The following is a 22,637-nucleotide window of genomic DNA, read 5'->3' on the forward strand; positions in this document are numbered from 1 at the left end:
ATGTGTAATGATAACCAGTAGTCCTCTGGGAACAGCATGCAATGATTTCATCTCTGTAAGCATCTGAGCTCCCCTTGGATGCAGAGACCATTAAACGGAGAACAGAAGGGTAAATTTTAGGCAATGATTTCTAATTGGAGAGTGAAGACAACTTGTGCTCAACAGCACTGTCAACCACTGATATTTTATTGCTGTCTTATATTGATCACTGCTAAGGACAAAAGGAAAGTCAAAACTAAAATGTTATCCTTTTCTTACTGTCATAATGCACAATGTATTTTCTGCATGAAAGCACTTCATAGGTTTCCTACATAATGTTATTTGAAATGTCACTATTTTAGGAATCTTTATTTATACTGCAAAGCATTAACATTTTTATTATAGTTAGAACAACATTTTACACTCTAACATAATGTAGATCATTTACGTTTTGTACTATAGAGAATTTATTTCCTTCTTCACAAAAATGCACTTCACTTTCCATACCTGCCAGGTGTCTTTGTCAGATTACAAAAAATAGGCACAAACTATTATGTACATATATTAAATTAATAGTTATTACCTTACAAAACTTAAGATTCCAGATTCTACCCTAAAAAAAATATTCTTCACGTGATAAAAAGAAGATAAACTTCCAAATGATCATTGCAACTTTTGTAGGGAAGGGGAATGTGCAAGGGGAAAGGGGAGAGGGAAAGCAGGAGAAATAAAATCTAAGCAAAATGGACCCTTAAGAAACAGTATCAGGACACCTAATATTTTTGACAGTTGCAAGGCTGGTTTGATCTTTTGTTTAGCATGGAGACTACATCGTCTTGTTGGTTTACAAATTTCTCCTGTGATGCAGAGATCAAATGTGCTAGCAGACTCTTTATTTAGCTCATTTATTTACCTTGCTGCTCTTCATCACCTACACAGCTTATTGTGGCTCTCAAAAACTTAAGAGGAAAAGCTGATACAGTAAAAACACCTTCAAGCTTGTCAGTCAAAAAACAATGCAGATGTAGACGAATTTCAGCACGAGAAATTCTAGCCTAATCAGCCAAACTGTATTGCTGGAAGAGATTAAATATTCTCTCTTTCACTGCTGTTGCAACCATCAGATACAGTTTTATAAAATTACATGTGGCTTTCTCATTTGGAAATACCCTCATATTAAGCTGCAGACTCTAACTGAAACTGATGCGAGAGCAGGCTCTCTGGCTTTTCTGACACTAGAAATTTATCTTCCAACATACACCTCCTACTTTCCAGAATTCAGTTTATTTACACAGAAGAAAGGCCTATCAGTATTGAAGAACTATGCACAAAGACAGTCAAGAACTTCTGGAAAAATCATATCACAGATCATTACCAGCATGCAACAGCATCTCTGAGGAGAGACATCCAGCATCCATCCTACATCATAGAACGCAAGTAAGCCATACTTAAACCCATGCTCAATTCACTCTATGACTATTCTCCTAGTCTATCTCTAAACAAGATAAACCACCACAAAAAAACCATGAAGAACTCTCTCCATAAAAAGTGTTCACTAAAAGAATCCAAAGTCACTCCACAGTTAGTTCAAGGAACAAACAGGAATAGAAACAGTAACTGGCCAGCTGATTAATGGCCTTTGCAATAACCATAGACAAAACGTATTAGAACAACTAGATTCTCCCAAAACATTTTTAAAGTGGGTGATGGAAGACTGTTACTTCTCTGGTGACCAACACAGACAAATGAAGTTGATACTAAGCACTCCTCTCCCACTGACCTATGATGGACTAGAGGAATCCTCTTTCTAGGATTCTCACATGTAGAATTCTAACCTTCCTTAACCATCATCTATGGGAAGCTCAAGGGAAACACGACAAGAGGAGCATGAACTCAAACATCAACACATCAACAACAGTGACTACATCAGTACTACAGCTTGTTGACACCAAAAGCAAATCATATTTCTTCCACATTCCTGATGTTTTGAGAAGCACAACACGTGGACTGATAAATTTGTAACTGTTGCTCACAAAGGTGCTGTATCAGACTAGTTTCCTTACTTCCAAAAATGAGGCAATTGCTTACATTATGTATGAATATGTACATACATATTGTTTGTGTGTGCATATAAATACATGTGTGTGTGTGTGTGTGTGTGTGTATGTATGAATACAAGAAAAGAAAGTTAGTCATGTATAAATTAACTTTCCAATTTATATTATTTCTACAGATCCAAGGCTAGAAAGTCTGTAAGTTCCGTAACTTTTTGAAATCATAATTTCTTAAGCCCACGGATCCCTGTCTATGGAACTAGATACAAGGTCTGTGAGCCAAATCTCTTTATATGTTTTCCACTGTCCAAAACTTCTATGAAGATACCAAGTAGCTAGAGGAAAACATAGGAAAAGCTAAAGTAACTTTAAAATAAACTTACTGGTATTGCTCTCTGTTCTTCTCCAGCAAAATGATATGCTAAACCTAAGCAATAGGCCGCTTCTCCTTCCATCTTCATATCACCTCCTGAAGAAAGGATTAAAGTTACCAGTGTAGTCTGAACACAATTACATTTCTATGGACAGTTCTGGCAGGTATTTAAATAACTTGCAGATATTTAAATATTATAGTAAGTCTTTCCTTTTCCTTATCCTTGCCATTTGTTTCTTTCCAAAAATACCTGTTTTCTAAATATAGCTGGAGATGATTGAAAATAAAGGCTATAAGTTCAACAAATAGAGAATACGTTTGCCTGTGATGTAGCACAATCGATTTAACATGCTGTAGGGCTCTCTATCATGAATTGTTTAATAATACTGTCTTCACATTTAAAAAGCCAGAATTCACATTAGAAAATTAGAGCAGTATCTCTCTCTCTAAATATAAGATAAAGTAGCTAAAAAGTACAATGCATTATAATTTTATTAACACAAAATATGTTGACCTAGACACTTTCCTAGCCTGGACAGAATTTTAGTGAGACACTACGAGATAACTACCAGTGGATCAGGTTCGTATTTCTTATCCTTACGGCTATTTTGCAAGCTACTGTTCGTAGCTAAGAGCCAGGATAACTTATACTTGTAAGTAGTAGTCCCAGAAAATTCCACAGAGGCAGTTGCTAACTGATCTGCTCTGCATTTTTCCATGCCAAATTTTATTTCACTAACTACTGTTTTAACAAACACAGCAAACATTACTTGCTGGTTTTTTTTTACACTGCTCCCTCAATAGAAAAACACCCTTTCAACAGTGAAATGTATACAAATTATTAATTTTAGAAATGCTAAATGTATCCCAATATATCAAAAATATCCTTCTAGAACATGGGCATCAATAAAAAATTAATTTGTAAGCAAAATTATATTAAAGAATTGCTAAAAATCTCATCTTTCCATTACTCAATATCCGTACATCACTAAGAGTAGAAAAGGAACTTGAAACATAACTGAATATCAAGATATTTTGCAAAGCACACACATATAATTGCAATTGAAAGGGAGATTATTTACCTACAGTTGACAGTCTAATATATCCTTCATGTTCAAACTCAGAGATGCCTACACACAGTTCTGGAGCTATCTGAGTGCTATAATCACTGATGCCACAGAAATACTCTAGCCATAGTACTCAATGTGTTACATAAACACATGAAAAGCTGGTGACTCAAAACTCTGCTGGCCTTTTCCAATATTTAAAATCCCTCAAAAGGCTTAAGAAGGCAAAAGAATAGAGAAATATGGTTTCACAGGGGAAGAATATGCACAAAGTTGCTAGGGATATTAAAAAAATTCCTTTTTCCCCAAAGAACATTCACTATAGAGACTGAAGTAGGTAATATCTAATCCTCACTGAGAAAATACATAAACGTAGATGCTGGTCGAGAAGGACGTGATGGATATTAAAGACACGCAGGCACGGCCAGCACGGGCTTAAACAAATTGTTAAATATAGGCTTCTGAGACAGAGGCTACAGTTCTTGAACCAGGACCTGAAGACTTGTGAAAGCAGATCTAAAAGCTCAAATGGCAACTGTACTATGCATTGTTATATTACTGAAAGTTGCAGGAACCTACAGAAACTAATTGATTTGAGGGCACTGGGACATCTGCCCAGTCAAAGTCAGTTCTGGAAAGGCATCAGATCCATTTTAACAATCTCTTAAGTCCATGAAATTCTCCCTTGCTAGCAATCGGCAGAACTTGATGGGAAAGTTCATGAGCAGTATATTCTCACAATGCTTCTAGGTGCAGTAAATACTATAGCAGTAATTCTACTGTAGTCATGACCTAAGCATGTAAGATAGACAACAGTTGTAGGAAGAGCAAAAAACTTGTACTTGATCAACAGATACAGCCAGAAAAAATGGAGAAGCTTTGGGGTACACATGCCCTTCTTCAGATAATTGATTATATCCACATTCTCAGTATTTAGTTCCTAAGAGAAAAGATCTAAAAAGGCAATTCTCAGAACAGATCTACTCATATAAATTGTGGATAATAGCAAAATAGGGTATTTAGTGGTTAAATTAAAAGCATTAGCCACTCAACCAAATAAACTCAAAAAATGACACATTCAGAATGGAAAGAATGGAAAACTTGCCCCCAAAGTACTGTTTGCTTTATTCCTTAAAATTACCATATAAAAAAGTATTTAGATTTTCAATTGGCATTTAAAAAATAATTCTTCACAAGGTAAGGCAACATTCATTTCATTCTTTAGAATTAGTATCATCAAGAACATAATATAATCAAGAACCTGCAACAGGCATAATTCACTGGCACTTTTTCAAGTAACAAATGGCAAAGTTAACATAGGCTTGGTTGTCTGAAAGCTCATTTTTCCAATAGTATCTGCTGGTCTAATAAAGATATTTCTTTTTCAGGAACTTGCCTGGGCTTACACATTTTATACTGTTCCTTATATGTTGCTCTGCTATACTCTCTAATTGTGTAATCATTTATTTATTTGTGTTAAATTTCATTCGAAAATTGGAAATACTTTCAATTTTTTGCCATTTTTGATAGTTTAAATCTATCTATCCCAATTACTACTTGAAGATTGGCTAATAGATTAATGTTGGGTATACATTATTAAATTTCAAAAAACGAATGTATCCAGTGATAAATATTGAATTAATATTATATGTTAATTGTATGTGCAATTCATATGCAAAATATTCCCCTTTAGGAATACTACGAAAGGTTCTTGAATTGCTGTGCCTGGAAAAGATGATTATTCAAAGATCTTCTATCCTACTTCTCCAAAGCACTCCAATAATCATTTTTCTAGGAAAAGTAAGTCTGTAGGAGCAGACACCCAACAGCATCTTCTGACAAACAAGTAGTACTACGTTACCTCAAAAATCTGGAAAATTATGTGTGTTCTGTTAAAGTGAACTTGGAAGACTTGCATTCTCACTTCTGTTCCCTTTCATGCGTAATACTGCGCTCTGGAGTGCACGGTACCCCAGAGCAACACAAAGCAATACAATACAGAGCAATAACTGCTCTAGAGCAGTTTTTCTACCTGATCGACATCCCACATTATATATAACGTGCCATGTGGCATAAATGCCATTCTAATTTGTCCAGGAGTTTTTGAACCTATCCACACATGGGCAAAGCTTCACTCGGCCATCATCTAAAAACATGTTCTTAATTTAGGTTTAAAACTATTTACATACAGTTTAAGATACAAAGAAGAAATTTTATTTCCTTACAAGAGAAAACTGTTTTGTTTTCACAATTACTAACTATGTAGAATGAAAAGGTAGTGATACAGCTGGTACCATCATTCAAAAATTGCCAAATCAACAGTGACTAGCCAACTAAAACCTCAGCTTCCCCCAGTGACCCCACTTTCTGATTATACGTTCACTGTTCTACGCTATCACTCCTACGAGACTGGTTTTACTTTGGAGATAAAGCTTTCAGGAATCTGAAAGACTCCTTGTTGTCAGCAAGAAGGCATTTCTGTTTTACGGAGACTTGGAAGTGTATTGATAGCATTTGTCTTTGAATTTCATAGGCAATAATCACCCAGTCAAACATACTTGACAATTTTTGCTTGACTCTTGGGAAAATCATGGCACGCACATAAAATAAAGCAATGTGAAAGCATTATTTTCAACCTACCTTCTTTTGCCATTTTTAAAGCTTTTATTAGTGTTTTGATGGCCTTTTGGTGTTCTTCATTTTCTAGCATTTTGTCTGCTAGAATTGTATAAATTTTCCAGAGATATTCACATGCCAGTGAATTGTACGTACGGCCTGTCTCATCCTTCCACGTTGAGCCCACTGTTAGCTCATAAAATGCTTCATAGTGTTCAGCAGCTTTCATGATATGACCTGAAAAATGTCATTCATAATTACAATCAGTGTAATCCACGAAACTTTTGAAAAGCTATTAGCGTATAAACATTTTCTCATTAAAAAGTAAGTTGTATCCCAATCATTTCACAAATTTTTCAAGAATCTTCAGTAACTTAGAGATCGTTGGAAAATAATGCCAAATCTTACAGCTACCACTAATATTGTAATTCAAACTCATCACACAAACTACAAGTCAATTGACATGAAGCATAGGGAGGTTTTGCAATTAGCTTTCCTTTGTAGTTCACAGTACTAGGCATGTATGATCCCAAGGGTGCAAAGTCAGAATTTTCCAGAAAATAAATCTGTTACAGGATTATGAATACAGCCTTTGTGAATCTCGTATTTCAAAACCACATCTGCTCATAAATGATCACAGTTCAAACTCCCCCTGAAATTTCTTTCTCCATAATGAAAACCTGTGCTGTAAGATTTGAAATGTGGAGGGCAGAGATACCAAAACTGCAGAAAAAATTCTTTATTCAAATAAATTAATTAAAGAAAAATATGTTTATATGCAAAAAGAAATTTATTCAACAATTATTACTAGGCAAACTCTGGTGAATTTATATAGTAAGTTTACTGGAAGAGCATGAACTACTAATGCAGTAAGTAGCCTTACAGCCTAATTGAGCCTGAAGTAATATACTTTCAGGTCTTCAATTACTAAAACCTCTCTGGGGTAAAAGAAAGTTTGAAAATAAAGTTTAATTCACTTGAACATGCAAGCAGATCCTTCCTTCTCCCTCTCCTCCACAGCTAAATTTATCTCCCTGTATACCTGCAGTGTAGGAGATTTCCAGGCTGTCCATTTGGACAGTGGAAATTCAAAGCCCACTTGAAAGAACAGAAAAGATTTTCCTTATACATAATGGGTACAGGATAACTGCTAAGAAAGCAGGTAACCTAAAACTATTAACATTTAAAAAAAAAAAAAACCTGGACACCATGTTATACACAGCGAGGGAGAACCATGAAGGTTACACTTCTTCTCTCAGTCTGTGTCCAAGTGCCAGTATGTCAGATGGATCATCAATATATCAGTTTCTATTTCTATTAAAAGCTGAAACAAACCATACACCAAGTTTGTTAAGATATGTTGGCAGTTATTACCTCTTCCGAAACATGATTTATAAGAGATGATTACTGTTTTGCTGACTGACTGTACTCATACTAGAAAAAAAAAAAACAGGAAAGAAGTGAAAACAAAGGATGGAGAAAGGAGAAAAGTTGTTGTTTTCCATTTGTAAGAAAGGAAGGGGGAGAAGCTCAGAGAAAGGCCTGCTTTAGGCATCCTGAAAGAACATGAAGCTAGTTCCCTAGGCCTCCAATCAACCTAAGACAGTGGAATAGCTGTGACAGATCCCTGTTATTAAGCTTAATTTAGATTTGGCTTTTGTACATATTTTCCTTTTATAACATTTTCAACTTTGTAATATAAAGCATAACCCTTAGCTTTATTAGAATTAAACTTGTTTTCATATTATGCTTCTCTAATGAAGAAGATGAGCTCAGCTAAAATTGACAAGCCCAAGAAACTTTGCTTTCAAAGAAGCAATGATTTTAGATTAAGTCAGTGCTACAGGCAAATTATTTTAGGTCTGGGGCAACCTATGATTCACGTGAAGATCTCAGAAGATACAACAAAGTGTCAAAGACTGAAGTGTCAGGTAAAAGGGTGGACATCCCGTCAGCAGGCACTATTCAGTTCCACTCTAGCTAAGGGAAGGCATTGTAGAGATGGCCCAAAGTGTTGGAAAAAATCTGATTGTCACAGTAGCCAGTAGGCTCTGCAGATAGACAGGAAAATATGTACATGTTATTTCCAAAATATCATGTACTTGACATAAGAGGACTGAATAAAAGATGCTAGGTTGAAAGAAACGTGAAGTGAAATTATCATAACCAGTATAAGCAGTTTGAGGATGCACTAAGAGTTTATGTAACAGGAAATAAGACAGACAGACAGACAGACTTGCTAAACCCAAATCAAACTTTTCCAGTCTAAAATGGCTTCCAAACAGCATTTGGGGTTCCGCCTATCGATTAACCGTTTACTGACTCACAAGTCAACAGAATTCCAGTTAACGCAAGCTGCTAAACAGGAAGCGAGTGCTGGCTTTGTTACAAAGGATGTAAGGCTGAGTAAAGTTTAACGTTAATAGCTAGCATGAGTACCCACTCGGATACTCATAAGCACAGACAGCTTCCTTCTGGGAACTCTCCCCAAAGTGTATGAAGCAACTGATTGTCCTTTTGAAAGGATATTGCCATGTGTTTATGTGATCTAGTTTTGCTAGATGTGTAATGGGACTCTTTGGAATAAGAGAGGTGGATGTATACTTTGATTCATGGGTAACTCAAACATTCTTGTAAAAACAGAAAGCAGCAAACGAATGGTATCACCTAGATATGTAATCTGAAACCTAATACAGTATCTATTTTTTTCCTATGGCTTAGAAATATAATCTCTCAAAGGCACCTAACATTCATGTAAAGAATATGCACATACCTCAGAACTACTGTTTAGATCATTAGAACTATCAGATATGATAATTCTTACTCATGCTCCCTCACTTGCAGTATCCCCTTGAGAAAGTTTCTGTCAGGATGGAAATTGAACTCATATATTCAATGTACCCCATAGTTCTTAAGAGTTGACCTAACCGTAAGAGCCTTGACCTGACATCCTTTTTGCCAGATCTCTGTGAAACCTCTTTCATCATCAGCAGCATCTACATCAAGCTTCAAAATACAAAAGCAGTGTATTCTGTTTGGTAGTATTCAAATGGAACTACATTAAAACAGATTTGACTCCATTCAACTACCAAGAAATAAAGACTGTGAATTAAAAAGTAATACAATCTGGTCAGAGAAACGCAAAAGAGAAGATGCTGCGCAAAAAAAATAAAGTAATTTAAAATAGCTATTCGTTTCCTAAGCAAGAGATGGAATTCCTGACCTGCAAGCCCTTACGAGACTGAGAATTTGCTTCCTGAAGAATCTTTCCAGTAATAATAACAATCTGCAATTAGCAGACCTCTCAAACTCATGGAAGGTAAAATATTTTAGATTTTGGAAATTCGTTCCTCCACCAAAATAATCTGAAATCCCTCCTCCTCATTGCCAACTGATATATCAACCTATTTCCTTAACCCATAATGTATGTGTGAACCTCAAATGCTTATGGAAAAATAATGTCTTCAGGGGGATGGAGAGTTTATTCATTGCGATGAATTGGTTCAGCTGGAATTACTTTGACAAGTGTATTCTTATTTTAAAATACTGAGCTACTGCAACTGTAGTACACATAGAGACAGGTGGTGCTATCTAAAAATTTTGAAAAGCATGGAGAGAAAGTGTAAGCCAGTTACAGAACACGTCAGAGCAAGAATATTTTTTTATCACTTGAACAGTGATAAAGTAGAGTTTTAAATGATTTTTATTATCAATTGAAAGAAGATAAGCAAAAAAAAAAAAAACAACAAAAATGAAAAGAACGCTGAGTAAGACTTAGAATGGTTTGTGGAAGGGTATCTCTTATATTGCTTCAAGAATTCCAGGAGGAAAGCCAGGAGGTATTTCTAGGTAATCTGTATTTGAAAAATCTAGTTGCAAAATGCTATACAAGGAATATAGGTGTATTCAGTTTAGCAATATTAACAGCAGCAGTTGTATATTTCTTTTCCCTAATATTATTCAGAAATTATCCCAATATAGCCTAAACTAAGAGTCTGAGAATCTCTGATAACTCTACCTCTGTTACACAGGGAATCAAAAAACAGAAATGTAATACTTACAACACATAGTACCACTACTAAAATGTTAGTTTAATAGAATTCAGGGCACAACAAAAGAAACCCTATCCACATTTATTTAACCTTAAATATGGGAAGGAAATGGGTGTTACAATATAGTTCTTGAGTATAAGATCAGTTTTAAACAATTATGTGACTACAGAGATACTACTTGGCCACTAACAACATCAAATTTTAGAAATTACTCTTATTTTCATAGCCACTACATATGTATGCACAGATGTGCCACAGTTTTAACTGAACTGAATTAGTGTTGCTTAAAAGTCACAAAAAACAGATCTATTCATTCAAAAGAACTCAATGTAATTTTGTAAGTACTGGAGAGAAACATTTTCACATTATCTAGAACTTCCTTCATAATTCTCCTTTCTAAAACATCTTCCAAAAGTATACATTTGTTGTATCACAATAGATATCTTGGACAAATTTCAACCAAAGAGGGTATATATGGTGACTACTATTTGCCTTTTTTTTTTTTTTAAAGTAGAAAGATTGACTAGATATTAACACAAATGGGTTTAAATGTGAAGCTGCCATAAAAGCAGGCACATAAATGTAATTCTCCCAGCCGCTATTTTGATGCACATTTTTGATTCCATGAATATTTTATGAAATGGCCCAAACTAAAGCCATATAACATTCTTGCATTACTGATGCTTGCGCCCGTAAGCTACAAACATTAGAGGCATGATTGAGTGCATTAAAATGAACTCATTCAGCAGTGCATTGATTACTTGAGGGGGGGGGAGGGAGGAAGAGTTACTCCCACTTAAGAAAACAGCACACAAATCTGAAGTTTTCAATACAGAAATTAAAGACAGCAAATTTGAATAATGCGCTGCTTAATAAATAAATGCAATACAAATCTGTCAAGCGTTCTCTATATACAGCCCTGACATTAATTAGGTGGGATGTTAATTAGGTCCATAGATTGCTTCCAGTAGTGTACAGGTAATTTAAAATGTCACAATCTGCAAAATGCAGTGCCCAACCTGTTCTAGCTCCATGCCTCAACAACACTGAGAGGACCCAATGATTTTCTTTTCTATCAGCTCGTACATTTACCAATGAAAATAATGCCACAGAAACAACTGCGCAAAAAAAAAAAAAAAACAGGTGATAGGTCTGTTAGGCACATTTCTTCAGCAGCACTAGTATAAGTAGAAAGCACATTTAGTTCTAAATTGTAAACATTTGTTGAGGACTTTGGAAAATATTCCACTTTAGCTTAAAACAACAACCTAAAGGAATAATAAAGCTTTATGTATATTATAGTATATTTTAATCCCAAATGATGACATCTTTTGTAATAACTTACTCATCGTACAATGTGGACATAAAATCTCCTTGAAGTAATAGTTAATGGTAGCAAAAAAAGAAAAATGCTATTCCATTTTTAAAAGATACAGGCTTACATTTCAGTTTAACTGCTTGAACTATGTGTATGATTTTCAGTTTCCTGCATTCAATGACGATAATTACGGTAGCACTATTTATGCTGAAATAGTTAAGAATCTGTCAGTTTCCAATGTCAGCCCCTATTTACAGACACTTTTGTAAGTCCTTCACAGAGATGTCCTGGGAGGTGGAATAAAAAGCTCACAAAAATTATAAAATAAGACTCTCATTCAGCAAATAGTTGTGCCACCCTGGACTCCTGAGGTAAAGTCGATTGTATAGAAGTCATGGGATTGATCTTGGATGCAAGTATTCAAGTCAATGCAGCCATCTGCCAGACCAAGACAAAAAAAGTGAAAAAGTTTTAAAAGTTTTAAAATGAAATTTTGCTTTTCCATAACTCTATAAGGTTCCTCTAAAACATAACTGATCATCACATAATAATTAAGGTGAGCATATTTAAGATTAAGAGTAAAAAGTTATTTTTATTTACTAGACAGAGGCTGATAACATTATTCTTTAGAAAGATTCCACAAGGAAATGACACAGGCAGTTCATAATATTGTAAGGAACATGCTGGCTCATCAGGGGATATTCTGATGGCTTCCCCAACCTGACCATACACCAGCAGCTCTCTCTCTCGAGTTCGAGAAGCTCAAAGTCAACTGAAAGCTTGCCTGAAAAGTAGAAAGCTGGAGGCTTGGAAGGAGGGAGATAACAGGAAAGTTGAGCATCACACAACCTGAGATAGGGCATTGGTGGATGGAAACTGGTATGCAAAGAAAAGAAGCAGGCATAGTAGGAGGAAGCAGATCACTGGCTTGCAAGGATGATATTTTATGCTCTCATGGCTGGTTCAGGAACTACTGGGCTAATCTTTGGGTTTGCAGTTTAAAGAATGATATTTAATTTCTGCTGATATTAGTTAAGCAAGCATCTGTTGTCCAAAAAAAAAATATATATATATGAATCCAATGAGAACTAGATCATGTATAAGAGAGTTCTCTGAGGACCTAAATTACTTGCCTTAAAGCTCACATACTCAAAATACTCACCTAGAGGGCAGTGCATATTACAGGATTCATAGTAGGATTGGTCACAATACCTTATGATATATTGCATCAACGTATGATGTTATAAAACATGCTCTAAAAGATGTTGCTTAGAGGGTTGTTTAAGAGACACCTCACAAGCAGGGATAATTTGTGGAAATAAGGCTGCAATTTTATTTTCTAAGTAAGTAACTACACCATCAATAAATAAAGGAGGTTGCATACAATCTTTGATGGAAAGGTGGGTGGCTGCGAACTTCTTGGGTTGACCACAAATCTGTTTTGTTCTAAAAGGCAAAATGGGTCAGAACGGCTAATACTTGGCCAATGTGAATATGGGCACATAGCCTGGACCAGAAAGGACAAAATCCATTCCCACAAAGGGTATCACAGCTGAAAGGAAAGGTCCAAGCAGTCCCTAATGAGCCACAGTGTGACACTGTGACTTCCAGGATTCTAGGAAGACTTACCTTTCTCTACTGTCTGAATTCAAGCACACACGTACTCTTCCCTTTTGAACAGATTACACATATGCCCTAAAGTTGCATCTTTACATATAGGTATACAGACTGGAATCTAGTTCCAAAAGAAACCTAGTGGCAAAACAACCAATAATGTATCTTGGGAACTAGAAGAGCTACTACATGTTATGAGAGAAATATATGATTATTTGCCCTGAGCCATCTCCACCACTACATGCATGATCAAGAGATAATCTCTTGCTTCAGCATGACAGCCACATGGGCAAGTGCTTATCTCTTATGTCACCCTAAGGAGTTACTGCACTTTCCCCTTCCTGGCCAGCCAAATAGCTTTTTAGAATGATCCGGGGTCGCTTAAAAGACAACAGTTGAACAGGAAGGAGAACCTGTTAAATGCTATATATTTCATGTGCCACTACCTCACCCAGGAAGGCCTCCTGTGTCATTGGTAAAGCCATTCAGTTGGGCTCTGATTACCCACAAAGCTTCTGAGGCTTGCAGTAAAAACTATAGCAACCGGAAGCTATAGTAACACCTACTAATTTCTGTGGTTTCCTATCTGTCCATAATTTCTTTCCCCTCTGCTACAAGTACCATAGAATTGCAAAGAAAAAAGGGTCTCCTACAGGCAGCTGAAATGATAATGGCTTTTGGGATAGTTTACTAACAATAATTAACTGAAGGGCACATTACTAGCAGAGGAACTGCTATGAAAAAAATTACTTGTTCTTACAAGAAAGAGTAAAGAACAAGGTGCACAAGGCACAATTGTGGGGGTGGCGGGAACAAATACCCTCCTCTTGCTTTCCTTGCAGTTACTATAACAGTCACTGAGCCCTAACAATTCTGGGTTAGATCTGGGCCTTTTCAAGTTGCTTCTGACTCTCCAGCAAACCCTTCCCAGATTTTGAAGCAATCAGCTACCGCCTTGACCTATTACTCAGAGAAACTCTGCAATGAAAAAACAGTGTCAATGACGTGATCCCCCCCAATACTATATCCACACAGAGCTTGTCTATACTTGGCACATACTAAGTCAAAACTGACAAGATACAGACATACATGAAAGACAATAATAAATCAAAGAATGATTTCATACTAAATGTGACCCTTGAACAATTCTTAAATTAGAAACATGACTAAAGTCAGAAAAGTTAGATAGTAATTAAGGAATTGCTTGAGCTCTCCATATAAAATATATGTTTCCACTTACAGGTACTACAGTCACATATATAAGGGCCAGTGAAATTACAGTATATTACTGAATTTTCCCTTTGGCATTAGACTTAATTGTGGAAATAATGTTCATATTTCAGCCATTTTTGTAAAAGGCCACGTGAAATCTAGAATCTTGGAAAACTTTAAAACATGAACGTTGCACAAACTGGTTTTGCAACACTTCACCTACGTGCAAACTGGAATTTAAAATGTATCCTTAAGATCTGTACCCAACTCCAGAAGAAAAACAACAACCACCAAAAAAAAACCTGAACAGGTCAGGAATGGAAATTCCACTAACTCTCCTGTTCCACCTCCATATTGAAAGGAATTCAGATAGAAAATTTTGGTTTACAATTAGAATTCCTTTATCTCTTGGAAGTTAACATATTTTATGAAAGCAACATTTGTCAGATGCCTTATATCTGACTTGTTTGAATACATATGAACAAACACTATTTTGATACACATCAAATTCAATTTAGAGGAGACCATTACAAACACAGCATCGAATGGTAGCTGAATGACAACATACTCATTTTAAAGAGAATGGAACGCTTGCTTTCTGATAACGTTTAAGCCTTTTTCTTTCCTATCTGTAAAGCATCAACAAGGTGTTCCCTATGCACAGAAGCTACCTAAAATGCAAAATATATCCAGTAAGCTCACAATCTAAGGCTCTAGCCTCTGCATAACAACAGGTCTGTACTCAGTGGGATGCTCACTCTTAAGGTTTTACAAATATTTCAGCGTTTATAGGCAGATATACAAATGAAGAGAACAGGAGGTGAAAATGCAGTGATGAACTGTGAAGCAAGGCACATGCTTTGCAGTTCTGTTTTTAAGGGTTTTGTAAACTTGATATAACTCCATGAAAACAAACTGATTACTATTTAATTTCAAAGGATATATCATCACTATCTTTCAAATAAGGAAAGTGTCACTGAAGCAGATTAGTTTCACCGTAAACTTAATTTTTTGCTAATTCATATCAAATTCTTGCCTCACGTTACATCGTTTTTTTTGTGGTGATTACGTTTTATTCAGATTCTACCTCCACTCCCAGTACTGTACTTTCCACAGCTTTCAAGAATAAACTTAATATCAGATGTGATGCCCCAGCACTGGAGCAGTTCTATTGTGCAGATAATCTACTTCAAAACGATGCTTTGAGCAGGAGATTGGACTAATGACTCTCTGAGGTCCCTTCTAACCTGAATTATCCTATAATTCTCTGAAAAATAAGATACTTCTTTACTAATAGTTTCACGGTGTTTGCTTTACATACGATTTCTAACCACCACTGATAACAGCTCAGATAAATATAATCCCACTGACAATAGCTTTACTCCCATCAACTCTCAGACCCACTAAGGCGGCACCTCTGGAAACAGTACCTCCTCTGCCAATTACTGAGAGGAAAGACACTGCCTCCAGGAAAGTTTATCTAATATGATGACAACTGCAAGTTCAGCTGCAGTAGTCCGAGACCTTGCAAAGCTTTGAAGAAAAAAAAATCTGATAGTGAGTGGGCAGCTTTGAATGAAGCTTCATCTCAGTCCTACTCATTAAGCAGTAAATAATTAAAATACTCTGAAAAAGACAGGTAAAATACAAGCAGCAATGTCAGTAATAGACATGAAAGAGAAGAGAGGGAAAAAGATTTTAAAAAAGCAAAGAAATAATTCATTTGAAGTTTTAATAAAGTTTCATTTGCAGTCTTGTTTAAAGATATATCAGACTTTAGGGATGTAACCTAATTACATTTTTATTCTAAGTTCTATTCAAAGGCCTTGGACTTTGAATCTTTAACACAGATCAAACATGGTATAATTTACTCATGGCTATCGGTACTTTAAAAAGATCTCTTCATTAAATATTATAGTCTTTAACAACATGCATATAAAGCAAATAGAGCAACATTTAATACAAAAAATGACAAAATACGATTCTTACAGAAGTTTATATATAAACAACTCACTTGAATGCTAAACAAAATGTTTTTTTCTGAAATATTTCTGATGTACTACCTTTCGTAGTTCAATGTAAACAAAAGCAATACTTTTTCAGTAATTTTAGGAACTATTTGACAATGAACTTTACAATCACCAAAGGTGTAAGAACAGAAGCTACCTGAAGATAGTCACGTATAGGTCAGAAAACTTTCATGGAAAATGCAAGTTACAAAGATTAGAATTAATACTATTGTACTGCTCTGAATATTTTGAAGCGCTTTTCATTACAAAGTAAGAATACACACTTGTCCCTAGATGTTACATTACAACTTAGAGATTCTCCATTTGAACAATTAGCTTAAGGAACTGGTAGTGATGGTAGAAAGATTGAGGAGGCTTTTACTTACTTTTTCCTAGCATAAAGAATATCATTACTTTCTGGGGTTTAATAATAAAATATGATTTAAAGCAACTGAAAGAGAAGAAGTTTTCCATCCTCACAGTATTTTCAGAAGTGAAAATTAAAACTCTGCAGAATTCTCATTGAGTTTTCTTGTTCAAAATATCTACAGTGTCTACCAACACTTTTTTTTAAAAAACAAGAACAAAAACTAATTTTATGAACAATACTTTTTGATCAATTCAACAGGCCTTTTTTGCTTTCCTGGTATACATGCAGAAGCTTCTCTCAGATTTTGTTAAGAGTATATTAATTTGAACTGAAAACGCACCTAATTTCTGTAACATCAATTCAACACAGTAACTGCTAGCTCAATACCAGTAACACTGCTGCAATAATGAGATGTCATTTATCTGTGAACTATAATCTGCAGGTGGATGAGCTCAATTCTTTAATAAACCTTTCAAATCTGTCCTCCTCAAGAATCTCTCTCTCTGGATTTATGGTTGCTTCTGTCTAGCCACTGACTGACAGAGAAAAGCATCACATCTGAAGACTCTAAAAGACTCCTATAAAATTGAGTTCTAAACCTTTTAAATTGTGTGCTCTCATCAACCTTTTCCTAGCTAGTGCAGGTATTCAATTCTTAATCAACTAAAAAAACAATATAACTGCTTTATAAAAAGTGCAAATGTAGAATAACAAAAAAAAAAAAAAAGAGTTAGCTTCAGTTTATATGATGAAAATCAATGACTGGAAGTGTCAAACCAGATATACAATACTCCACTTCCCATTAAGGAAAGGCTTCTTTCTATCTGTGAAGTTCACTGCTGTGGAGACTTTTTAAGCACATGCCTCTAAATGTACTTAAAGATAAAATTTAGCAATAGGGCTGTAGAGCCAAAGCTTTAGTACTTGGAGACACATGGATTAGCTTTGAAGTCTAAACTATTCTCACGCTTTTTCTGAAAAAAAAAAAAAAAAAAGTTGTTTTGAATACATAACCACAACCAGGAATAAACCTTAAAAGTTAGTAATCTGGGATATGCAGCCTGGGAAGGATAGAGGGGAATATCATACTAAACAATGGTATTCTGTTACTACTGGATCCTGGCTATTTTACAATGAAAAAGACTCAGATGAAACATACTACATGTTTTTTTCCAATTCATGAACACTATAAAGACATTGTTAGGTTAGTCTCCAGAGAAAAACAAGCCTGTCCCCAAGTAGATTGGTGTGAACTTCAACCAAATTTGGGTAAGTCGCAGAAGCCCACAGTATGGAAATTCCCATTATAAAAATGAAGAAAGAATGAGGAAGGAAAAATGAGATTAATTTTTTTCACCAATCACAAACTTATCTGGATATTATTCTGAAACAAAAGAAGTTGTTTACAAAAAGAAGCTCTGACACAGAAGCACGGACAGATGAAACCAGAAAGGCCTTGAGAGGCCAGGTAATAGCTACCTATTACCTGGTAATACCGGTTGCTGTTTTGGCTCTTGTTTCTGAACATAGAGCTCTGAGGAAAGCAATCCATTTTAGATTTCCTCCCTCCACTGTCAAACCTGTACTAGTGAATACAACAGTATGGAGACCGCTAGATACTTGCTATACACCTTATGGTGGAAGCATAACAACATTAAATATGCAGGTTGGATGGCTGATTATAAAATAAAACAATATTGTTATCAATAGCAGTTCTGTACTCCAGATGTAGTAAGGAAGAAATTCATCATTGTTCACAAGTGTTGTCCCTCTGGTTTATTGTATTTACCAGCTGTTTCTAATTTTGCAATCAGATTTTAAAGCCGCGCTTTTTATTCTACATTATACAACACAATGAGGATTTGCTGTTTAAGGAGGCTTGGCAGACTTGCAACACAGATAAAGCTTTGTAAATGTAGAAGCTCTGTGTGGGCCATCCATCCTATGAGTGAATTTTATTCTGGATACCCTTAGGAATCTCCTAGCAATTGTAAACCTTTTTAATACTTCACTTTACAATATTAACATTCTTTTTATAATTTTTAAAATCTGAATATCTATTATTTCTGCCTGAAGGCAAACCAATTGGGGAAATCCTGTTTAAACATGTGCATATTTCCTCTGCATAGATACTCAGGAACGTATGCTGAGTTTCTCTCAATTATTTACACAATATAAACGCGACTACAATTTTTCATTGAAAAATGCTAGCCATAAACATTTCAAAATATAAAAACAACAATTTCTCAGTAATGGATTAAATGGGACCCACTAGGAACAAGAAAACAATCAGTTTAGATTTTTATGTTCCAAAGCAAAAACATGATGCTAGGAACTGACTTTAAGGTGTTGTTTCTCAAACAGATCCAAAGTAATTAACGCTTCAACTTCAAAAGCCTGAATTAAATGCCCACTAAGGTCAATAGGAATCTTTCCCTTACCTCTATAGGGCTTTGATTAAAACCTTCATATTCATTCAAACAGTATGGTAAAATGATAGGTAGAATCCTACTCCTTGGTCTTAATCAAGACTGCCAAAGTCTATATGGACCCTGTGAGTTTTTTTTCCACAATAAATTAAGTTAAGTTATCGAGGCCCCTGTGTTCAGTAGGTCTTCCAACCAAAAGAGCCTACATCAACTTCTAATACAAACTGTATTTTATTTGTGATGACAGATAAAACAACTATATCTTTCTCATAAATTAACTCCAATTTATTAGTTTTTCTTCGGAGGGGAGTGCAGAGGAAGTTCAGAAATATTCAGCTCTGTCGCTAAATTGCTCCCACTGAAAAGCCGACAGAGTTCAAATTCCTTATAATGAAAGCAGAATTGGATCAAAATTGAACACCTGAAAAACTCACACTTATTTTACAGACTATGGCAGTATTTTTGAAACATCTAAACTAATTTTAGAAGAGATTAAGGAGACTCTGATGAGGAATTCTTCAAGCTTTGCAATCTAAAAACAGATTAGGAAAGACAAATTTGGGTGTATGGATTTGCTGGATGTTATAGTAATCAGCACTGAGACATCTAACATTGTTATTTGCATGACATGCTGCATTCTTCTCTTTCTAGTTCTTTCCGCCTTTAGTCTTTTTAGTCTGTAAACATTTCACAAAAAGTATTGCCTCTACCTTTGTTGATCTTTACGTGCTAGCAGAATATAAATCTGAAGACTTATTCCAAGTCACCATCACATTGAGATTAATGTCATAATTTTCACACATCTCAGAGCTCTCGTATCAGGGGATATGCAGTTTCTGGTACAGTACGGATTTACATTTGGCATATGTTGGGGAGGTTTTATTCACTGGACTTCACTGTGATCCAAGCCTCCTCTAAACTAGTTATTTAAATGCATCCAAAAAGGTTTCCAAGCACTGCAACCAACCAGTATGGAAAGTAAGTCTACCTAGTAAATGCTCTTACCCTTCAAAACAGTGTGGCTCCATGCAAACTGGCTATTAGAAACAGTCCCTGTAACACTAACCACCAAACTGTGCCACAAACAACAGCAGGGGAGAGAAGGGAAACAGAAGCTGGTATGAGCTAAAAGTGTGTAAGGGACTATTCTAACACCCCTGTAACACTGACCTGTGCTCCAGCACCCACCGACACCTCCAGGCACTGTTTCATTTATTAACACAGGAAAGGGACCACAGCCTGTGAATCCTTATCTTTGCTGCTAACCTCTGCAAGGAAGGTGCGGAGATCCTTGCACCACCTGGGTGAGGGGTGGATATTTATATAAGAATGTAGTGATGAGGTCTTCATGGCTTCCTCTAGAGTTTGGATGTCACTCTTCCTCCTCCCGCAGACTGGTCCCACAGTGGACTGGGGACTGTGGACTGGGTCTGGTCCCACAGACCATGCATCACTAAGCTATCTTTTTGCAAGGCTGTGCCTTAAAGGAAGTCATGCATCTAAACCAAAAAAAAGTTAACTGGCTATCTTTAAGCTTCTCTCATAAAGGCAGAGTTGTTTGACACTCAGATTGAAATTCTGATATTTGAAATACTGGTTTCTGTGATTCCTATTGGTTTCGGAACAGCTGCCACACGCATATACATACACAGGGGTGTGTGCGCGCACGTGCACGTATCCCCTCCTCTGCCCCTTATTACTTGCAGCAGCCTTGGTGGTTGCTTTTAGAATAAGTACACTTTCAGATGTCTGTTTTTATTCTTTATGTTTTTGAATACTGTAGACCTATATTCTATCTAATTTTACTATAACCTACTGGAAGGAAATAGCTCTTACAAGTACAAATTCCTCATTTCCTCTGGGCTGCTTTTGTTACTTACGTAAACTATCTGAAACTTTGGGATGCATGTATTTAAGATCTACATCATTTAATGTGTGGTAGATGTTAACCATTTAATACACAACAGAAAGCACTCAAATAACGATGAGTAATGGCAGTATAAGAACCTATATCAACTAGCACTAGCCATCACATCTATAAATGCACTTAGGCTGTGTTTCTTCTGTAAGATACAAAAGTGTAAATCCGAAGTTCCTAACTAACTTCAGTAGAATTTACACTAATATAGCAGAACTATCACTGTGGGTCCTCAGACCATTAAAAAAATCTTCTTATTCTCTGATATACAGAAAAATATATACATTCATAACAATGAGTCTGATTATCACTTTATTACTTCTGAAAATACACCCAAAGCACAGGAATAAAAATACTGTGTGAAAAGAATTTGCCTTAACTAAGATTCTGCCACAATGCCTGTGCTTACTTGGATGATACATAATACTGGACTTAATGTGAGAAAACATACAAAAATATGACATTGCTTTCTCAATGTGACAATAGAGTGACATCATGTTTAATAGTTACAAATAAGGGAATAACTAGTAACCAAATGAATAAAATCATTCAAGATCAGCTCCCTGAGGGAAATCAAACTATGCAGTGAGTACAGCTCACTGACTAGTGTCGTAACCTAAACCTCTACTGTAATCCTCATTCTCCTGTATGTAATCATCTCATTTGGGTAACTCATAAGCAGAGATTTTATTTTATAAACAGAATTTCTTAAAGAAGAGGTAAAAATCTCATTCTGCAAAGAACTGCCGCTGAAATCATGTTTGCTTCAAGCAGCATGTTCCATTTGTGTCTGTAGTAGGCTACTCTATTACTATTGTTTTCTTTCCCTTATGTACTGACAGCCACTATGTACTGACAGTCACGAATCATCTGCATCCAAACATCATGACTGATGTCTACCCTGCCAACGCTTCAAATATTTAGCTTTAAATTTTAATAAACATCACATCTATTTCCAGCCTCTAGGACAGGGACCAGGCTGAAAGTCAAAGAACTTCAAACTTGGATTACCCCAAAATTAACTAGCAAATTATCAATTTGCTTCTAAGGCAAATAACAATCTTTACAACAAGTATGAGTTTAACTTTACACTTCTAAGCAACAGCTCCTAAGCATATATAGTCAGCTTCCATTAACAAGTGAAAAAAAAACCCACTCTGTTGGGTGAGAGATCTGAAAAGAGCTGGTATAATGTATTTATATCTAAAAGGATGCACGCATGAACTTGCATAAGACTAACATCTCACTCTTGTCTTGGTCCTTGCATTATTACTTTACACACCCATTAAAATACATATTTTGACTGCAATATTAATCAACGGAATTAATATAGATATGGTAATTTAAATCAGATAAAAGTATCATGCAATGTCAGGTATCATTCATATATGTACACACACACACATACATGTCCCTATATATATTTATGTGTGTACACATATGCATTCACAAATATGTATGTATATATTCATACACATACACTTTTCTATAAATATGTACACATTCCTGTACATATGGATATATCACATATATGGAAGAAGGCATCTGACTCACTCAGTTCACAACCAAACAAGATTACACCAGTATGAAGTCATTAAACAAAAATTGAGACCATTTAATTTACAA

General features: G+C 35.6%; 1 protein-coding gene across 5 annotated transcripts in view; it reads right to left on the reverse strand.

Annotated features, from left to right (window-relative positions):
• TTC29 (tetratricopeptide repeat domain 29) overlaps positions 1-22,637 on the reverse strand; it is a 219,937-nt gene that overhangs the window by 76,718 nt on the left and 120,582 nt on the right. For all 5 annotated transcript variants that reach the window (XM_068942226.1, XM_068942225.1, XM_068942223.1 and 2 more), the window contains 2 exons: positions 6,114-6,326; positions 2,417-2,502 (listed from right to left, as the gene is read on the reverse strand). In XM_068942226.1, the coding sequence (XP_068798327.1) occupies positions 2,417-2,502; positions 6,114-6,326 (299 nt within the window). The remainder of the gene's footprint in view (positions 1-2,416; positions 2,503-6,113; positions 6,327-22,637) is intronic.

This window comes from Struthio camelus, chromosome 4 (genome assembly GCF_040807025.1).
Source record: "Struthio camelus isolate bStrCam1 chromosome 4, bStrCam1.hap1, whole genome shotgun sequence".
NCBI classification, from domain to species: Eukaryota; Metazoa; Chordata; class Aves; order Struthioniformes; family Struthionidae; genus Struthio; species Struthio camelus.